General features: G+C 40.4%; 1 protein-coding gene across 1 annotated transcript in view; it reads left to right on the top strand.

Annotated features, from left to right (window-relative positions):
* The first annotated feature begins 242 nt into the window (after nucleotides 1-242).
* LOC138294223 (prolactin receptor-like) overlaps nucleotides 243-20793 on the top strand; it is a 32901-nt gene continuing 12350 nt past the window's right edge. The window contains exons 1-2 of the mRNA XM_069233361.1: nucleotides 243-476; nucleotides 13307-13424. Coding sequence (XP_069089462.1) covers nucleotides 350-476; nucleotides 13307-13424 — 245 coding nt within the window. The 5' untranslated portion in view covers nucleotides 243-349. The remainder of the gene's footprint in view (nucleotides 477-13306; nucleotides 13425-20793) is intronic.

Genomic DNA, 20793 nt, shown 5'->3' with positions numbered 1-20793 from the left:
ATAATAATGTAAAACAATATATATAGTATAAGTTCAATACCGACGTCGCATGCTGGGGGAAGAACACATTACATGGCAGCAGCATGCTGATAATGAACTATGATTCTTAGCAAGTCATGAACTCTGGTGCATTCTGGGACACAACAGCCATCTTGGATTATTGGATATAAGTTCCCTCTAGGATCCTGGCATCGTTTGGAAGGCAGTCATGATATTGAGATGTGTGTAGCCAGGACCTTCCCAAACGGATCTCGGATTTTCCCTGCCAAGATCAATTGCTAACTATTTGTGCTGCTGACCACTAAGAATTCACAGCGGTATTGTGCAAAAAGAGGAAAAAATAATATATATGTATATGCTGGTTTGTTTTCTTATTTTGTATTTTGTTTTTTTCCAGATGAATGGACTACTCGCCTTCCTTTTCGTCCTCTGGTCTCCCATAGCAAGGACCTTCAGCAGGTCTATACCTCTTGAAGGTAAGATGTGCACACTTGCTTCAGAATCATTTTTATTTCATTCTCTCTACCATCGTTTTCAAAAGTGAAAAAGTAGAACGATGCTGGGGCAATTAGCAGATGGCTGGTTCATTTTCTGGGAAGTGTGATGATGAGCTGAAACATATGAAGGGAAGCTGAGAGGGTGCTTAAATAGTTTTTAAAGTACAGGTGCATATGGGTCACCTTCTCTTTATATAACCAAATATTTTTATTTCTGATGTATTCCATTCATTCTTGGGACCCTTGATTAACAATTCTTTAGGAGACAACACTGCCTGAACCCTCTTAGCATTTTAAAATAGTTCAGACACCTAGGACTGCATTTGATATTACAATTCTTACTCTTCTAGAGATTCCCTCACACATGAATAAGTGACTTACTAGCTGATACAAGTACAAATTGTCGTTATCCTCCTTTCAGGATCCTAGGGTGGCCCTGACACAGGAAGGATGCTCCTGGATGAATGTGGCATCATCCTATAAATCCTATACATTTCAGCTGCTTGAGCATTAAGTGTTGTCAGCATTTTAAGAATTATCTGTATCGTTTGATACGGATGATGAGAAAACTCATGATGTCTTCTCAGAAATTCCTAACAAATCCTAGAAACTGTATCATTCATCCCTTTTACTATCTGACTGGATATTTTCTGCCTGTACAATACCATCCACCTTTGAAATACAGCTTTGGGTAATGTGCATTCCCAGTGCTATGTAAGGGTTACCTCTGCTTTTTAAATTCTTGGCACTCCAGATACATTCTGAAGTCACAGACATGAATATTTCCACACTTATTAAGAATAATCTATTCCTGACTTCATCAATGTCAAAAAGCAGAAGACCTCATTAGGCTAAATCTTTATACTCTAGGGCATATTGGCTTTGCATTTTATCTGCTACCAGCAGTGGCTAGAAAAGAACACGTTGTAGCATTTATACTGAACGTTATGATTTTATGATGGAGTCACTATGACAACCTGCATTTACAGCTCCTGAACTCAGCCGAGCCATGTCTGATGCCCATTCTTGTAAAATTGCAGGGCCTCTCAAGTGTCAGAGCTAGCAACTGAACATTTCATGCTTGTAGGAAATGCTTGTTGATCTGACACAACCCCCAGCTTGTTTGCTTTCTTGATCCTCAAAATTTGACCTCTGCCGAGGCCATCTAACCAAGCCTCAGACACTGTTTTTGACAATTACTGGCAGGGACGGTCTGGGAATCAATAGCAGCCCTGTGTTCAACCTGCCCCCGTGGGTTACCTAGTGAGTAAGATTGCCCTCTACAATGGGGATTGGGATGGGTTTCCTCCCCAAGAAAATGTGGAACAAATGGCAAAAACGGTGCATTCTACAGCACATTATTCATTTTATGGATACAGAATTTTTTACTGGGGCTCTTCAATGATTCCCTAACTATCACCCTTTAACAGTGCCTCTCATTTGCCCATAGCCCTCTTTCACGTGTATTTTATTTGTGTTATAGCGCCTCTCTTACTTGTGTAGAGTGTTGAAGCACTTTACATTACACACATACAGAGACAATTAATCATACTTGTGTAAATCAGTGTATAGACAAAGGGGACTACAAGATATAGGATTCACATGTCACCCATACTGGTAGGCATTTTGAAGAGTGCTTGGTCTGGGGAAGCTTAAACTCGGGTTTCTGAACGTAACACAGTGCATAGGGTTCACTTTGCTAATAACAATATACTTCTAACCAAACAAACCCTTTTAGCGAAATTAGGATAAAGGCTGAAAAAACATAACTTTTTAACCTATACTATGCACTTTTCATGCAGCTCTTTGAAGGCATTTCATAACTCACTGTGCTAGATTATGATTGTTACTTATGAACTGCACAGTAATAAAAGGATCTCTATGACAAAAGCAGTATGCCGCTGAGCTGTGCACATAAACTACTGTTCTGTAATCTGCATAGTACATGGTATTTGCAGCAGGCATATGAACCCTCTCTGCTACTTTAGTTGAGTCACAATTGCCACTATACAAAACCCCGATCTCTCTCCAGCAGGTACCTTAATCATCAGAGTTATCTTGTCACTTTTATTGTTTCCTGAAAACTGTTGGATATACAAGGAACTCTGCAGTGCTTTTAAAACTGCTGGTCTCTCACACCTTCAGTGCAACACTTCAACTGTGGGACTGGTCTGGGTCATGGCCCCAGCCTAATAATATGTTGAATGTTAAATGACTAGCTGGTATATTCTCAGTTATGTACATACATACAGAAGGTTGGATCAGTTGCTGAAATACTTTCTGTTTTAACCTTGCAGTGATATGTAGGCCTCCCACGGTTCATAGTTTACTGATTTGATATAAATTTATTTTCAAGGGCAAAGATTCATATGGTTCCCGCTGGGTAAAGATAGTTTTCATTTTCTTCTTTCTGCTAAAAGTTATTAAAAATTTCTGTGAATAAAGAACAAACGAGGAGGTTAGATCTGCACCATTCTAGGGTTGTGCATGCTGTCGGAAGGGCCAGTAGTGTAGTGGAGGCTTCAGGTATAGCTGCAGGTGTGGCCTTATCCTCAAGGCTTTTTCGCTTTCTGTGCTGTCTGTAGATACACTGCCTCTGCAGTCCTTTGGGCCTGATGGACTGTGGCAAGCTCCTGGGTTCTATGCCTTCATCTGACTGCCCAGCTGCTTGCCTCGCTACAGCAATAAGTTAGGCAGGCTTGCGTTGGTTTTCAACACCTGAAACTCCCCCTTGGTTTCTGAGGGGCATAGGCGAGACAACCAAACTGCAAAGATCATTCCAAGAGAGTGATCACTGATGAGCAGATTCCTGTCAGTCCTTTGACAAGACCCATAGAAGGGATAGGACTGGAGACTTGTATGAACTTCTTATCCAGCTAACAGATCAGACACTGGTGCCTGAGTTGCTGGGCAAATATTATGAGAATCCTTTATAAAGTAAGTAAGAAGTTCTGCACACGGTTATTTAGCACAGTTTCCACAGTCTCCACGCGGGCAGAACCCAATAGTAAATCCATACAACGAGTAATTGCCAACACTTAGGGCCGGATTAGCAAACAAAATCATCCCTGGCACAAATGTTCAAACCAGCCCCACACTGCAGGAGGCCACAGCCAAAATGTGACCATGGGGCACGGTTGCTTCACACCAGCCCAACCTGTTTTGAAAGCAGCCAACTAACCTGGAACCTACAGGGGAAAAGCCAGGATGGAAGAATGAAGAGTCTGGCTCTGCCAACACTGCAGTCAATAGGGAAATGGTATCATTAGGTGACAGGCAGGCCATATGAGGTAAGTCATAGTCAACTGAGACGTCCGAATGCAGCACCCTAGCACAGATCACAGCATGACAAAAGCAGCAGACCCCGCCAAGAGAGAGAACATTCAGCAGCATTCTTACTCCACATCGAGTCAGGAGACCACACTAGAAAGCTCATAGCCAAAGTGCTTCCAATCATGGACATCAGGATGTGTGCCGCCATGGATGAAGGTGAGGGGAACTTGTCATAAAATATCCCTAAAATTATTACTAGACAACCAAGGAATGGACTAATCAACAAGGGCCTGGTACCTAGGCCAATATCTTTGTCAAGCACAGTACCAACAGCTTTCCAGAGAACATTCTTGACAGCATGCTGTTAGATGTCGTGCACCATTCATGGTTGGCTTCATTATTGCCAGGATTGCTAAACCTTTTTCATGCTCACAGTAGAGCAGTCTGCTTGGGGTATTCCACTAACCTCTTAGAGAACCAGACATGAGGAGCAGCTACAGTAATTCAGACTTCAAAATAGCACAAAGGGTGTCAAATTTGGGTTTCCTTCTTACCAAATGAGTGACGTAAATTTAAGGAAAGGAGCATGGGAAAACCTTTTAAATATCTCTTTTCAAGTTTGTGGTCTGTCCTTAGGATTTTATCCTTGCTACACAATTCAAGATGCAGTAAAGTATTTTACTGTGATGTCAGTTCCTGTTGAAAGATATTATAAAGGAAGCAATCATAAGAGAAAGATGTTTTACAAAACATTGATTCCCTGCTTTTCATGTCATTCTTTGCTCCTTTGCTAGTATTTTGTAGATTAATTTTGGCTTCTAGCAGTTGCAAACTCTTCTGGATTCTACTTCTGGATTTAAGCCTGGGTCTTAGTCCTCCATGATGTATCGGAAGTTGGTGCATCAATGATTATCTCAGTTTGGATCTTCACCTTTAATCAAAAGCTACAGGTTTTCCAGGGAGGTTTAGCCATTTGTGTTTTTTGATTCCCTACTGGGGCCACCTTAACGAGACACTTGACACCTTTCACATGTACTATCCTGTGCAGGATGGTAGAGTTGTCCTTTCCTTGGACAATCAAGAAAGGAACTCAAAAGGCCATCTCATCATCTGGTCTTTGAAAGCCAGGGCTAGGGACATAATGCTGGCCATAGTCACATGTGAAAGCAACTTCTGAAAGTTGCAAGGAAATTGAGCTTTCCTGAATGGGAAACCAGCCGAGATCACGTTATCCCAGGTTCTGGCCATAGTACTCTGAGAATGTTTTTAAAATGAGCCAAAGCCTGCAAAATTCAATATCAGCCTTACAACATTAACTCTGAATTTTCAGACAGCAGTTGCAATGTTAAAGGCCAATGGCACAGATGCTCTGAGTAAAGTAATGGTTGTTCTTATAAAAACTAAGCAATACATTGATTTTTTACCTTACTTTCTTGTGCCCAGTGGGCTCAACCATATCCCGTATGTATAATGTAGAATGACGTCCATGGTGATATTGCTTTCTTGTCCAGAAACCCTCATTCATTAGTGGAACTCTGCTACCTGCGTGCCCTCCATCTTAAAACCCTATGCTTAATCACTAGTTGAAAAGCAATGTTTTTGTTTTATGGCATATATATTAATATTATTGAAATGTATAGAGCGCATGGCTACCCGAAGGCTTCCCAGCGATAATGCAGGACCGTTAAACAGGCAAAGAAAACTATAGAGGGAACAGTAAAGTCTTCAAATGTTTATGAAAGGAATGTTCCGAGTTCTCTAAGCGAACTTCCAGTGGGAGGGAATTCCATAGATTGGCTGCTTTAAAGGCAAAGGAACTACCTCCCCATCTTGCTTTCTTGACACGACAAATATTAATTAAAGAAGCAGATGAGGATCTAAGTGATCGCTGAGGAATATAGAGGGTTATGATCTGCTTAAGAAAAGCCAGACCCTTTTTCTGGAGTGCCCCATGAACAAGACAAATGGCTTTAAAATTGACACGTTGTTCAAGGGGAAGCCAATGGAGAGAGGCAGGGCTGCTTTGGAAGATTGATGCATGTTTTTTCGAGTGACATTCCATTGTGAGACAGGAGTCCAGCCAAAAGCCTAGACTTTTTATATTGTCTTTAGGCAGTGGGAGGTTTTAAGTTCTACTGGGACTGGAGCAGGAGATTTGAGGAGAGATAAATTCCCTACCAACATAACCTCTGTTGTCTCATTAAGCTTAAGCTTACTGTACACCATCCATCTAGCAAAGCCAGACAGACAGGATAATAAAGTGATTTGTTCTGACTTGGTATTAGTGGAGAAAGAGAACCCCAATTGGGTATCATCAGTGTAGGACACAAGAGATAAACCGTGGAGTTCCACAATCCTTGCCAAAGGGGCCATATAAATATTGAAAAGCGTAGGGCTCAAAGACGAGCCCTGTGGAACCCCACAGGTGAGAGAAAAAATGTTAGAAAAGTATGTCCAATCAAGGACTTGAAAAGTCCTCTGACTCAGATAAGAGGAAAGCCATAAATGGATACTAGTCCCTTTAGTTATATTTTAATGTCAATTATATGTTGTTACTGATGTTTGCCTCTAGTTCTCAATTTGTACATTTGGATTCACCAAAGACCAGGGGCAAAAGTACAATAAATAAAATCAATATAATCATAGTTAAATAGTGTATGTATTAGGAAGTGGGAAAAAATAAACCAGTTTATACCAATGGACCAGCTCAGCACCTGCCTATTGCTGGGAGTTCAGGGCTTAGCTGGACAAAAGGGCGAGCTTTTAGGTATTATCTTTCTTCTACCAGGAACCTTTGAATTAACATTTTGTTCAACTTCCTCTTCAATGAAGAAATCTTTACAGATTTTGTGGCTCCAAGTCCCTGCAGGAGGACTGTCTGCTATTTTCACCAAAGATCAACAATGCTCTTGTGTTTGGTAGGCTGGTTTACTGTCTAGGTGAAGTTAAGGGAGGGACTGGGAAGCAGATTGAAGACAGGCCTTCACAAATTTATTTGACCAAAAAGTCCTTTAGGACATTCGAACTTCCTGAAGCAATGTTCATAAAACTTGTGTTCCATAATATCGTGTCAACTGTATGAACATCTTTAAGGAAAGAGGAATACTCTCTGCCAATGGTATATTAGGATTTTACTTAAATCAGAGTACTCAACCAGATTTCTTGCAGCTCAAACGTGAAGAGGAGAAGCTCAGAAAAAGAAATTCCTATTGCAGCTGCAGAGTTAGTAAGAAATTCAAGAGCACTTGCTGTGGTGTATCATTGTCTGATATACTCGGTCTGTCCTGGCACATACTAGCAGACTGGTGTGCTAACTGACTCCCAGGAAGGAATCGAAGTAAATTATAGATAAATGCGGTAAGTGCTGAAAGGTCAATGAGCATGCAAGACAAAGACCTTGCACAGTGAGACAGTTCCCTCTATTGTGGTGAATATCTTACCTCGATCCAGGGCAAGAGAGTTAGTGATCAGACCAGACACTGACCAGGATGCCAGTGATGATCCCCATGATGCCAAAGAGCAGGGAACCCATTTAAAAGCGGCAACGAGATGATAGACAAACAACGAGTAAACAACAAGACAAAAGCCCAGAAGACACAAGGCCAGTGTTAAACCTGAAATGGGAAGTCAGAAGGGAGACAACAAGAAAGTTTATGGGGTGCAGGTTTCTGTGTATAATCTAAGCAAGAGTGGAGAGGCAATACTCCTGCAAATCACTGCTAGGAAGAAAATCATGAGCAGAGAGAAGTTAAATATATGCTGTACCTCTATTGACTCTGAAAGGGAATCCTTATCTAAGAAGTTCCCACCCACAAAGTAGCTAACGGTCTAGTGGTCCCCGGATGACATTGTAGAGGCTTTCATAGTTTCCAGATCCTTCTCTGCCTGAATTGGATGAATCTTCGGACTGATCTTAATTTAAAAGAGTGGCTCTGTGACCCTTTCTCAACTTGTTTCTTAACTGAAATTATGGCAATGTTCCTCTGGTCCGAGACAGCTATTTGGAGATCACCTACAAACATTTTAATTACTGCTTGTTTTCCATTAATTTTTTTTGCTTTATGTTTTTCACTATTGATTTCCACATGTGAGTCTGTTACTTTTGTCATAACCTTTCAGTACCAACTGTTCTTCATTCCTTTCACTTAAGCGTGATCTGTACATTAATGCACTTATCATTTCATGTTGTTATAGCGGCTGGTTTGTTAAGCACAACACTTTTAGGGCCTGTGTATTCCTACATAAGTTTCTCATTAATTGTCTTCAGTATAAATTTCGTGGTGTTAGAGGAAGTAGTCATTCTCCTCATGAGTTTGTACCATTTTTGATCCTGTCTTCTCTCCTGGTAATCAATCATACTGGTTTTTCATTTTTTAAATGCTTTTTCTCCTTAAATCCATACACCACAAATTCCTCCACCCACAGAAGATTAGGCAAACTAGACATGACAATGTATTTACAAGCTACAATATATTCTTATCTGAGCCACTGTTAATGATGCAGTGTATGATCATTTTCCACCTACATTAGAGATACACTAGACCATATAGCCTTGATTAAGTTGATACCTAAGTGTTTTAGACCATAGCATGGTTTTCTGCTGATCTGGCTAAATTGAAATGTCCTGCCAGGAATGCTAGAAGCATTTAGCATTTAGACTTTGACAAGGCGAGACATGAGAGGTACAAATATTTATCCAGCTCCTGAAAAATCTTCTCAGACTAGAAATTATTTTCTTTCCTCCTTTATACTGAAATCCAATAATGAGCATAAGGAAACGTTAGAATCATTGCGGAGCTCTCTGATACCACAGCTGTTGCATGGCCACTTGTTCTCAGTCATGATGCGACAACCTATCAGCATACTTCTTTTGAAAGGTAGCAAGTATTCATGGTTGGTGAATCACTTTTCTGCCACTAATATTTTTGTTGTTAATTTTACTGCCAGCTTTCCAACCGATGTCTCATGATGCGCTCACTATGATATTTCAGCAAATCAAGTCAAGCTCACCTATAGACTAATGCGCTCATAAAATGCACAACAGTGCAGGGTCTAACAAATGCCTAAATCAGTTCCAAGTACAAATTCAACCTCACATGGGGCCTGAGTCTGTGCTGTTGTCAATACTGCATGTCCTGCGGCTGACTATCAATGATTGTGGGTTCTGTTTTGATCCGAATGACCTTGCCTGCCATCTTTGATGCCTTCGACCCTACTATCCTGATCTGTCATCTTTAGTAAATAGAAATTGCAGGATCCTCTCTGTCCTGGTCTAGCTTGTGGTCCAGACCTTTCTCAAGTGGTTTGCGTTCATCCCCTTATTTCCTCTCAGAAAGAGATCTCTTGTGGATTGCCTTAAGGACCCTACCTATTATCCAGTATTTTCAACAGTACATGCGTTGTAACTGGGTGGACCTCTGCTATGATAAAGCAGAGCCACTTCTGGTTGGTGGCAGTAAATATCCTCGGTCTTTCTCTACATCATAAGACTCTGCTCATAATCTAGGATGTAAATTTCTCCCTGCGGTCATAAATGAATGCTATAGTTTTCATCAACTACTTTTAAAGCAAAAAGTTGTTTCTGCATTCGCACTAGAAAGCAAAAACTCTGCTATCATAACCCTCATTGATTCCCACCTTAACTTCGGTACATTCCTGCATTTGAGGACCCCACGTTATCCCATCACTGAGCATCAAGTGGTCCAACATGCGAATGCTTGCAACGATTCAGTTTTTATGAAAGCTGATTCTATCTCCCACCATTTTGAGACTTTGTACTGGCTATCAATACTTCCTTTAAATGTTCTCTATATAGTGCATCATACAGCGAACAGGATATGACAGCTTTTTCTTCTGAACAAACTGTAATAATATATGTTCTAATATGGCCTCTTTACTTGTCAGGCCAACATCTTCTTTGTGTCTTGCCTGCCATTGTTTAGAATAATTGTTGTCGCTCCTCCCATTCTGACTCTGCTATAGTTTCATATAGGACATCAACAACCTTTGTTTTTCCAAACTAAGCAGGTTATTCTAATTCTGGCATCCAGCATCTGTCTGGTGGGTGGCCCATGAACCTGTCAGATCAGGGGAGCAATTAGTCTCCGCTGCGCTCGTGGAGGACACCCTGCCTTATTAGAGATTTCCATCTGCTTCCTGAAGATAACTTTATAATGAAATGGCACCTGCTGCGTTAACAAAAAAACTTTCATGTTTTTGAAGGCATCTGCTGCATTGACAAATAAACTCTCATTATTGTTGAATGTTGGATAGACTTCCAAGTTGAAGCAGTCCACTCAGCAGTGTCTTTTGCTTTTCAGCAACAAATTCCCAAACTAAGGGGGTATTGCTACAAAGAAAAAGACAGATGTCTCTCACATGAAGGATGTTTCCTCCCTATGCTCCACAAACATTTGACATTTTCATACTCAGGATTGACATAGTGATCCCTGAAGGAAACAAGCATTAGAAAAGCCAATATGTCTCGGCAACGTGAGAGCTATTGGCTATGTTAATGGTTATTGGCCATTGTCTAGTGCGTTGGCATTGAGGAGCACACTAAAGAAAAACAAAGCAACTTATTGAAAAAAGGTACGATGGAAGAGGAAATGAATGTAAGGGTAACAAAATACAAATTGGTAGTAAATTATTATTATTATTTTTTTTAAAACAAGGGAGCGCTAAAGGAGACAAGCATTGGCGAAGCCAATAGTTCTGTCTTTGACTGTTATCTTTTGGCTTTGTCCATATTTGTCAACATTTTTGTGGAACTGAGTAAGTGGACTACTCTTTGTGTGTATACGAGCAGCATGCCATCACTCACAGAGAGGTAAGCTAACGACTAAAGTGGGCTGACCCATTCCATAATGTAGTATGATGTGATGGGTAGAAATAATATGTGAATTACACAAGAGAGCAATGGGGAGAGTTGGTAAAATGCCCTATATGTTAAGTACATTATACATTTTTAGTAACACCAAAAGATCTTGGCTAACAGCAAACTTTAAAATCAGATATGCGGTATGAAGCGCTATATGCAGAAAAAGTTATTAGCATTTGAAGCGTTGGGGGAGGACATCAGACCGAGTCTTTATATAACACAAATTATTAGTCGAGTTACATTTACTGAGAGCAATCAGAAACATATGAAGATAAAGTGAAAAATTGGAGTTTAAAAGCAAAGTGTTTTGTTTTAATACACATACACTAATATAAAAACATAATGAGGCCAGCATAGCATTCTAGTGCAAATGAGTGACATGTAGGCGCTTCCAAGCACTCTAAAACAGTATTCCCAGAGTTGGCCTTGGGAGAAAGAGCGCCCTGGATGAAACCAAGTTGGGCGTCCCCTCTGAACCGTTGTCGGTGTTTTGTAAAAATGACAGAGGTGGGGAAAAGGTGAGGTAGAATGATAAAAGAAAGGCAGGCAAGGAGAAGAAAAACAAGCAAAAGGTGGACACGGCTGCCAGTGTTTAATGCACTCTTCTTTGTAGCTAGGTCAAAGTGACACTGCTGCAGCAGCCCCTGTGCCACTCTGAAGGCTGGCGCCCTGGGTGTGGACTCAGGTTGGCCCTGAGTATACCTTTTATTCATATGCGAGAAGTAGATACAGCATGTCTCAGTTCGATACAGTGCATGAACGCCGTCTAGAGCCGAGACGTAAAAAGGAACTGGAGAGAATACAGCGGATAAGAAAGGACCGATAAGCTCCCCGCAGGAAACCAGACAACTGAAAGGAAAAAAATAAGGAAGACTGTACAAAAAAGGAGTCCCGATTGAAAGAGGTTGGAAACGTAAGGGTGCATCTTCACAGGTTAACTGCTTTATTAGCAGTGTTGTTTGTGCAAAAAACAGAGTGAGTGTACAAGTAACACAGCCCACAGTGCACGTCATAATCTGTGTTCACAGCCCAGCAGTGTGCCACACATTCCATGCAGAATCATCTCAAGTGCAGCCCCACAAAGGATACAACTACGTCATTCGCAGAACATAGCCTGCAGTTTGTATAAAGCCATCTTGGAACAGCTGTGTAACACAAGATAAAATAATGCCCTCATGGCATAAGGCACAAAGTTATTCAGAAGTACCCCAAACCAGCTCTATAGTAATGCACCCCAAAGCACAAAGTTTGCAATACAGTCCATACACAATTGTCTCGGAAACAAAACAAACAGTGAATTTGTAATGAAATGTGTGCTTAATTCTTTCCTTATTTGGTTGTTTAGAAAAACAATGGCACTCCAGATAAAGCTCAGTGTATATTAGTATGTGATTTCTCGTGATATGGGAAGATGTTCCTGGAGGTGAGCAGGTTCATGTATCATGCGCTTTCTTCCAGAAACGGCCTATGTAGCAGAAGAAGCAGCGCAAAGCAGGAATGATGTCAGTGTGATTGTGTCATCTGTGAAGGGTGTGTTCTTCACACTTATAATGAGTGTGAGTCCCAGTTTTTCGTACATGGTTGTGCTTCTGGAAAACAGATGAGCTTAAAATGGAGCACAGCTCAGGAAGGTGAGGCAAGGAAAACAGCTACAGGGATGATGGGAGGGGGCAGTGCTGGAGGTTGCAAGACCCTGGTACAAGAGGAGGAAGCGGTGGCTGGGGGAAACAGAAGGCAGGCAGTAGCACTGGAGTTTTCTTTTTAAAGGAGCTTGTATGTAATGAACACACCAGCACTCCTAACGCTTGGCGGACCGGTCACCCATTTAAAAAAAAAAAAAAGTAGTCCCGAAATTGATGAAAATGGCTGCTGCGTATGCGTAAAAAAGGAGGGCTAAAAACTGGAAGAGGCATGACGTATGCATGCCCTTGACAAACGAGGAGACCTAAAAATGGAGCGACAATTGTGCCAGGAAATGGGAAGCCTGTGGGTGAGGCTGTAAGCCCAGAAGTAGATACAGCATTTCTCGGTTCGAGACAGCGCATTCGCACTATCTAGAGTCGAGACTTGAAAATAGTGGTAGTCATCTTGCCCTATATTGCAAGGGGCAGCTACTTTGCGACCTGGCAACTAAGTGGACAGTTTCCATCAAGAAAACCCACTGAAACAAAGCCAATGCATACCCAGTAGTTTGCCCTCTAAATGAAGTGGGGTAATCACATCTGGCTGGCTGTCCATCTTCAAACTCTAAATGACCCTATACATTTTTCCTAGGTTCAATACTAGCATTCCTTTTTCCCCGTCAGAATCCCCAGGATGCATGTGCTCATAGTAAAAGTTTACTTGTCGCTCATACCAAGCTATCAAATGTGAGCCAAGGCTGCACTCATTGAAACTAGTTTATGTTTGTGAACTGCACTATTGGGCATTTGATGCTAGACCAGTTTCTCACACTACTCAAATGTGACTCGTAACAACTTTCAGATTTTACCTCCCTGTGCTCGAAATAATATAAAAGGGACATGTATAATGTACAGTTCAATGATGGAGGTCGCCCCAGTATATCTGTCACCTTTGAATGCAAGTGTTTAGTAATTATGTAGCTACCTTTTAAGCTTTGTGTGTGACACCCCTCTGGTCTTACTTTCACTTCCAGCAGGAACATTTCCCGACCTGCAATGCTTGGTACTTCACCCTAAGAGCATGACATGCCATTGGAGACCACTGGTTGACCATCCACTCAACACAAGCCACAGGCTCATGTATCAGTTGAAGTGAGTATTGTGAGCTAACATGGACACAAAATATGTCCAGTAATTTATATGTAGCTTAATGTCAGCATCTACTAGGTTTAAAACATACTTCCAGATTCATCAGACAAGATGACCCTGAAAACTTCCAAGGATTAGACAACGTGATCTAGTTTGAATTCTAGGATTAGAAGGTCAGTCTCATGGAGCCATGTTGCCAGATTTCACCTGGATTTTACCAAAGGTTGTGCAGGTGCTTCCGAGTTGCTGCATCTATGGACCTTTTTAATAGGTAAATCAATCCAATCATGGCCACAATGGGGAACCAAAAGCAGCTGTTGCAAACATGTTCAAACCAGCTCAGCTCCCTTCCTCTTCTTGTGCAAGGTTTCTCTTTCTATCCATCCATTTACTCTCCTTTCTCTCTTTACTCTCTCTGATTGTCTTCTCTCTGCCCCCTGCCTCTCTTTCTCTCTCTTGTTTAAAGCCTCTCCATGCCTGCTGCAATGAACCTCGGAAGCTAGGAAAAAGTGACAGAGGCACAAGCAGCCCTGAGCTTTCAAAACAGCCTTCAAGGGCTCCTGTTCACCAGGGAACTGCCCCCAGTCTGTCCCCAATACCCTCAGTCACAGCTTTTTACAACATGCCATATAATATTTTTAATACACTCAATAGTCATAGAGAAAAAGTTATTTGTGAAGATGGGTGGCCTTAAAGGCGTGTTACTCAATCAATCGAGGATTTATAAAGCACAGCAAAATACCTGTGAGCATCTTAAGGTATTGAAAATGCAAGGAGAAGACAGGAGCAAGAGCAATGCAGCAGTATGGGGAGCGCTGGGCATGGAACCTGTTCAATTGGGTCGCACTGTGGCCTCCATTAAGTAGATTCTGGTGGGGGGAAGCTGGGGGGTGGTGGTTAGGGCCAGATGGAAGACGGAAATTACAGGTGGGATGCAGGAGGGGCAAGGGAAAAGGAAGGAGAAAGCTGTGAAAACAAGGGAAAAACAAGTAAGGCACCCACAAAACAGGGGAAAAGCAAGGAGAAAGCAGTGAAAATGAGGGGAAAGCAAACGGAAAGTACGCAACAGGGCAAAAAGCAAGGAGAAGGTAGCGGAAATGAGGGAACAGCAAGGAGAAGGCACACAAAAAATGGGTGAAAAAGCAAGGAATAAGGCACACAAAAAACGGTGGAAAAAAAACTAGGAGAGGGCACACAAAAATGTGGGAAAAACAAGGAGAAAGCAGTGAAAACAAAGGAAAAGCAATGAAAAGGCACACACTGGGAAAAAGCAAGAAGAAAGCAGTAAGAACAAAAGGGCAAGCAAGGAGAAAGCACTCAAAAAACAGGGGGAAAAGCAATGAGAAGACAGGAGCAAGAGTGATGCAGGAGCATGGGGAGAGCTTGCCTGGGACCTGCTCCAGGTAAATGTACTGTACGTAATGATTAGATTTTGATTTATTTTTAATGCTTGTGATGCTTTTTAACTGCCCCTATGGTTATATTTCAATGACACAAACACGTCTGCCAAAGGAATACAAAATAAATCATTTATGTAGTAATTTTGAATGTAAACACACATAAAACATAACACAGCATTAAAGAGCAATATCCTGCACACAACTATAAAGCGATGCAGTGATAATCACAATCTAGTCAAGCCTTCCTTAGCACTTTTTGTGGGTGCATGAACACTGGGTCTTAAGCTAGGCGCATGAGACGGTTTATATAAGCTAGGCAGTGTGCACTTCATCTAAAAAAAAATGCATTACTTGAATTATTATAATTAAACACAGAAGACCTGATTAACAAAGGTAAAATTACACTTTTGTGTAAGATTACTATTTTTTGGTATTTACAAACTGCAACTTTCATTTTACTAATAGTAATTCTGCAGTCGGTGCAGAGAACTCTGCACATATAAAGATAGGACAAGCCACGAATGGAGAGTCCCCATATTTGTAAAGATACTATTGGTAAAATTAAATTTGTAGTTTGAGAATACCAAAAAAATAGTAAACCTACACAAAAGTGTAAGTTTACCTTTATGCAACAGGCCGTACAACTTCATTTATGTGCTGTTGTGCATAAATTAAAGGCCACTTTTGAGTCTGAAACTGATGTCTTTGTCCCCGATCTCAATCCTAAACCTCTCACCATATATTCTTCATCACTGATGGAGTTTGGTTCCGCCAATCAGAAGCCTCAGAATGCTGGCATAACTTTGGACCAGATGTGCAAATCATTAGTCCCCAAAAATGATGTTTGCAATGTATGAATTCTATTTTGCTATTTGGAAGTGGCATGTTGTGGACGTCCATTCCAAATACCAAATCAGCATGCCATGTATCAGTGGTTTTCAACAAGAATTCAAGTTGCAAACCATTGAAAAGTTACTGACCCCGAAGTTAGAGTGGTAACCCGTTCACAAAAGGCAAGAGATCCCAACTGGACTCCTTGTACTTTGTGAAAAGTGAAAAATGTTTCCGAGAGAGTAAGCAGTAGACCACTTCAAAGCTCACAGAAACTTTTGCTGAAAAGAACACTTTAAAAAAAACAACAGCCCTCATTCTTCAAAGGAAAAATGGGCTGCTGAAAAAAAGTTACTTTATTGAATTGCAAACACAGGCATTGTAGTCTGCTGAACTGTGCAGGCCACCATTCCTGTGACAGCCAGCAGTCAGAGAGAGTTGCAATTTGTGACCTGTCATATGAATACTATCGAGGTAGGTCAGATTTCGACCAACTCCAAATCAGAATCTTCGGAACTAACCTTTTGCTCCATACGATGGTACACCAAATTCCACATTGGTCACAAATATACTGTTTGCAAACTGTATCCAGTTTGTTGTGACCGTGTGTTAATCTAGCCCCTCGTTTTGTTCCCCTGCTCTTCAAGTGTAGCAAGAGTATGAAGAAGAAGATCAGAAGATATTTATAGAAGACCTCCGCAAGCTAGTTGGAACAGATGAGGTTTTAGAACTTGTCTAAAGTGCTAAGGATGTTCTAATTGGTTGAAGTGGAGCAGGCTTCTGAACATTTGCTAAACTTACTGAAAAAGACAGCCACTACACCTAGCATGTTTGAAAAAAGGGATCTGAAGAAGGAGTGATGTATAGAATGTAGAATACTAGTGTGGTAATATTTTTTAAATGTTCCTGAATAAAAGAGAGCCCCCTAGACCAGGGAGCATTGTGAGTGATGTAGCGCGACTTGTACTGTATATTTTCCTTTACCAGGAGCCAATAGTGACTTTTGCAGATTGGGGTCACATTCTCGTTCCATTGAAAGCCACAAAGAGCAAACATGTATCACTGACATAATGTTGGAAGCAACACTATCGTGTAACAAAAAATATTGTGTCAAAAATATTGATTAGAAAAATATTGAAAACAAATATATTTGGGAATACTCCATCACAAACGTGACAGATATCCCATCCGCCATATTACCCATCCCATTTTAGCCTACGGGGATCGTAATACGCCAGACGGGATATTCATCACATTTGTGATGGCGTAACCCCTCTGCTGAGATCTAAATCAGGCCCTAAGTCTTAAATATTTTAATATAAAATGCTAATATAATGTGAATAAATAATTTTAAATATTATTTAATACTATATAAAAATATAATACTTATATAAAGACACACATATATGTGTGTATGTATTTATATATACATATATGTAAAGTAGCATTATTACTAAAACAAATATTTTGCATTATATTACTTTTTGAGTTATTGTTTTAAATGTGCTACTATGCACGTATGTATATATATATATATATATATATATATATATATATATATATATATATGTGTGTGTATTGCAAAGTCCAGAGCTCCAAATGGGCCCGCAATCCGCGGAGGGGTGAAGCATAAAATATTCTTACATCCCACAGAAAAAAATGCTCACCCAGAGGGAAGGTCAAAAGGGTATTTACTCCAAATACAACACGTTTCGTCCGACTCCGCAGCCTTGATCACATGATTAGTTCACCATCTTCTCCGTGTCAAATAATAACTGTAAACATAAACGACAGACAAATTCCCAACAGGATGCATCGTTGCCATCTTGAGTGTAACACTATTCAAACACCGTAATGACTAATAAATATGAGAGCTGGTTATATCGAAATCTCACAGTCTTATAATAACACATATGACCTGAATTATACAGAATACTTATGTACAATAATTTAGCACTCATGAGAGGTTTCTGGTGAGCATAGATGTTGCCTGTCCAGATAAGGGTGTTTATATAATAATCAGCCCCATCCCTTTTTAACTACCATCACCCCAGATGTACCTAAAATCAAAGGCAGGCTGATTCCCACACTTCTATATGCGAACGAACGACGCAGTGCTGATGGTACAAATGCCAAAAGCACTGCAAGTGTTGGTTCATGCCTTCGTAGACTGCATGGCTGCTTTGGACCTACAAACAAATTTTACTAACTCTTAAATTATGGCGTGCAGTCCAAAGCATAAACAGCTTTCTACCGTCGCTGTTGGTACTAATTGGCTGAAAAGGGGTATTTTGTGCTACAACAGCATCCTGGACACCTAATATTGCACTACAACAGCATCCTGGACACCTAATATTGCACAGTGCAGGATACGGTTCTCAAGAGCAATTGATTCACTATATAATCAACCTCAACTGCCGGGTGGGAGAGTCCTTGCCACATTACTGAGATCTATAAAATACAATGTATCCGCATTGCAACATATTGGGCTGAGATATGGGGCATTGCGAAATGTGAAGCCATTTAGACCAAAGAAAATCAGTTAGGCACACAAACTAGCTTTTAACTTCCTAGCTTTACAACTATCAAATGATAGGATTAGTTTGCATGTTGGCTAATTTTTTAGACCTGCTGTGCTGGCTCGCAGCACAATGCATTTTTAATTAAGCTAGCATCCCACTCTTAAAATATAACTAAAATAAATAAGTATAACGCAATTAACATACATTTTAATCAAGTACACAATTATTAATACATTAATAATTCTTTGGTAATTAATTATTACTTAACTTCCCACTCTATGCCCCTACAAACCCAGCAGCCTGCACCTAACATATAACTTAAAAATATGATTTTTGTCACAATTTACGTAATTAATAATCAGCTGAATAATTAAAAATACATTAATTGTTAATTATTACTTAACTTCCCACCCTATACCTTAGAAATATAATTATTACACAATTTACATAACTATTAATGAATTAACTAATTGAGAATTAATTCATAATTCATTGTTAATTATAACTAATTACCTTCCCACTCTATACCCCTACAAACCCAAAAACCCACTACAACACTATAAATTACTATTAGTAATTTAATTAAAAAGTATAAAGTACTTAAAATGACAACCTATTTTTAAAAATATTAACAATTATACAAACAATTGTAGCACATAACATTAATATATGAGCTAAAACTAAAAATGAGAAAATTAAAAAATGATATTTTACAACTATATTATTGAAAACAATATTAACAATAACAATATTCCTCACTACTTTATTACTTATCTAAAGAAATCGATATTCTTGACAATGATATTCCTGCATCACAATATTTTTGTATCACAATATTTTTTTTCAATATTTCTGTAACTCGATATTTAAAATGCAAACATTGCATTATTTTGAAGATATTGGTGTTCATTACAACCTCGGTGGTCTTTTTGCAAGACCGCCGAGGGACCGCCGTGCTGAAGACTGATAGTCCTTACCGCCATGGATTTCATGGCGGTTCCCAATCCCATGAAATCCATGGCGGTCAGCCGGGTCGTGATACCGCCGGCAGTCATGTGACAGCCGCCGGGCTGGAGACCCAAGTCTCCAGCCCAGCGGTCGTAACGGAGAAGTGGCGGATGACCATTGCGTTAACCGCCATGGTCATAATTCAATTTTTTTTTACCGCCAGCCTGTTGGCGGTAAGACCGCCACTTCTCCGCCAACCGCCAGGGTAGTAATGAGGGCCATTGTATTTTTGTTATAAGAAAGTCACAGATTGCCAAAAAGGCAGTTAGCAAAATCTAACAGCAAAGCAATCACTTGACAGGACTACCTGCACCTTTTTTGGAAAATGTAAGAATAAATAAAAAAAAATCAGCAGACAGAAGCCTAGTCCTAATACTAACAAGATTTGGCTCCAATAATTTTTACCTTCAAGTTACCTATTAGGTATTAGTCCAAAGTTTCTAGTCAGATTTCCTTTGGCCAAGAAGTTGACACTCTGATTGCAATAATTAGGTTCTGCCTCTGTTGACTGAGACTAGGGGCATAGATTCTAATAGTGTTATTTCCAGTATTCCTTTAGGAGATAACAGCTGTCAATTGTCCTTCCTCATAGTAAGTGTCGCTGCCTTTAGTTAAGGACCACAAGTGTGGGTATGTAATTAACATGAGTTAGCATCCCCCGGAGTGGGTGATAATTAATTGTTGACACACAAATGAGAAGGCAATCATCCTCAAATAGTATAGATTGTGTATGCATATATGTGGCATTTGTGTAGCACAAACCTAGCCAAAAGCCAGCAGTCTTCTGTACAGAGGCAAAGATACAGTCAATGAGTTAGTGGAGTGGAAGATGATTTATCAGAGGAGAGGTGAACTGCTACTTTGTTGTGAAATAGTGCCCTTTGAATAAGTGTGTCAATGCTGTTTCCTAAATTGTAGAAGTTTTGAGGGGGTTCTAATAAATGCAGATATGGTGTTCCAGATCCTGGTTGCACAAATGGAGAAGGCATGTTTCCTTTTCTTTTTTCCACATCTTTTTTCTCTTTTTTCAGCATGTTATCTGCCTGCAGGTGTGCCACGAGCCACTGGAAGTGGGGAGCCTGTCAACCAGTTAGGTGGCGGTGTCAGTCATGAGGGCTTTGTAGATTGTTTTGACAGTGATGCAGGCTTGCAATGAGAGCCAGTGGAGTTCCATATGGGAGGGAGTGATCTAATCCTATTTCCTCAGGCCTCTGAAGGGGTACGCTGTGGGGTGTAGGATGCCTTTAATCAAGACCAATGTGGGGTCTGTGAGGCTCTGAAGCAGATGGTTCCACTATCCTGATGCAACAGTACTAGGGTTTGAACTGCAGTTCTGGCCATTCTTTCTGGATAGAATGGTTCCTCTTTCTTTAGTACAGAGAGCTGATATCAGGTTGTCATGTTTGTCTTTGTGGTGATTTTTTTGAGGATTATTTCAGTGTCCAGGGTGAATCTGACTGCCTTGGCATTGGATGAAAGTTGAGGTTCAGATCAATCCAGGTTCATGTCGCTCAGGCAGGTTCGTACTAGTTATTGCTTGTGCTTCTTGGCACATAGTAGCAATTCAGTTTCAGGTGGTTGACTTGGAGGAACAGGCTGGTGATTCAGGTC

This window comes from Pleurodeles waltl, chromosome 4_2, assembly GCF_031143425.1.
Source record: "Pleurodeles waltl isolate 20211129_DDA chromosome 4_2, aPleWal1.hap1.20221129, whole genome shotgun sequence".
Taxonomy (NCBI): Eukaryota; Metazoa; Chordata; class Amphibia; order Caudata; family Salamandridae; genus Pleurodeles; species Pleurodeles waltl.
Note: the sequence above shows the minus strand (reverse complement) of the source record. Positions and strands in the feature narration are given on the sequence as shown.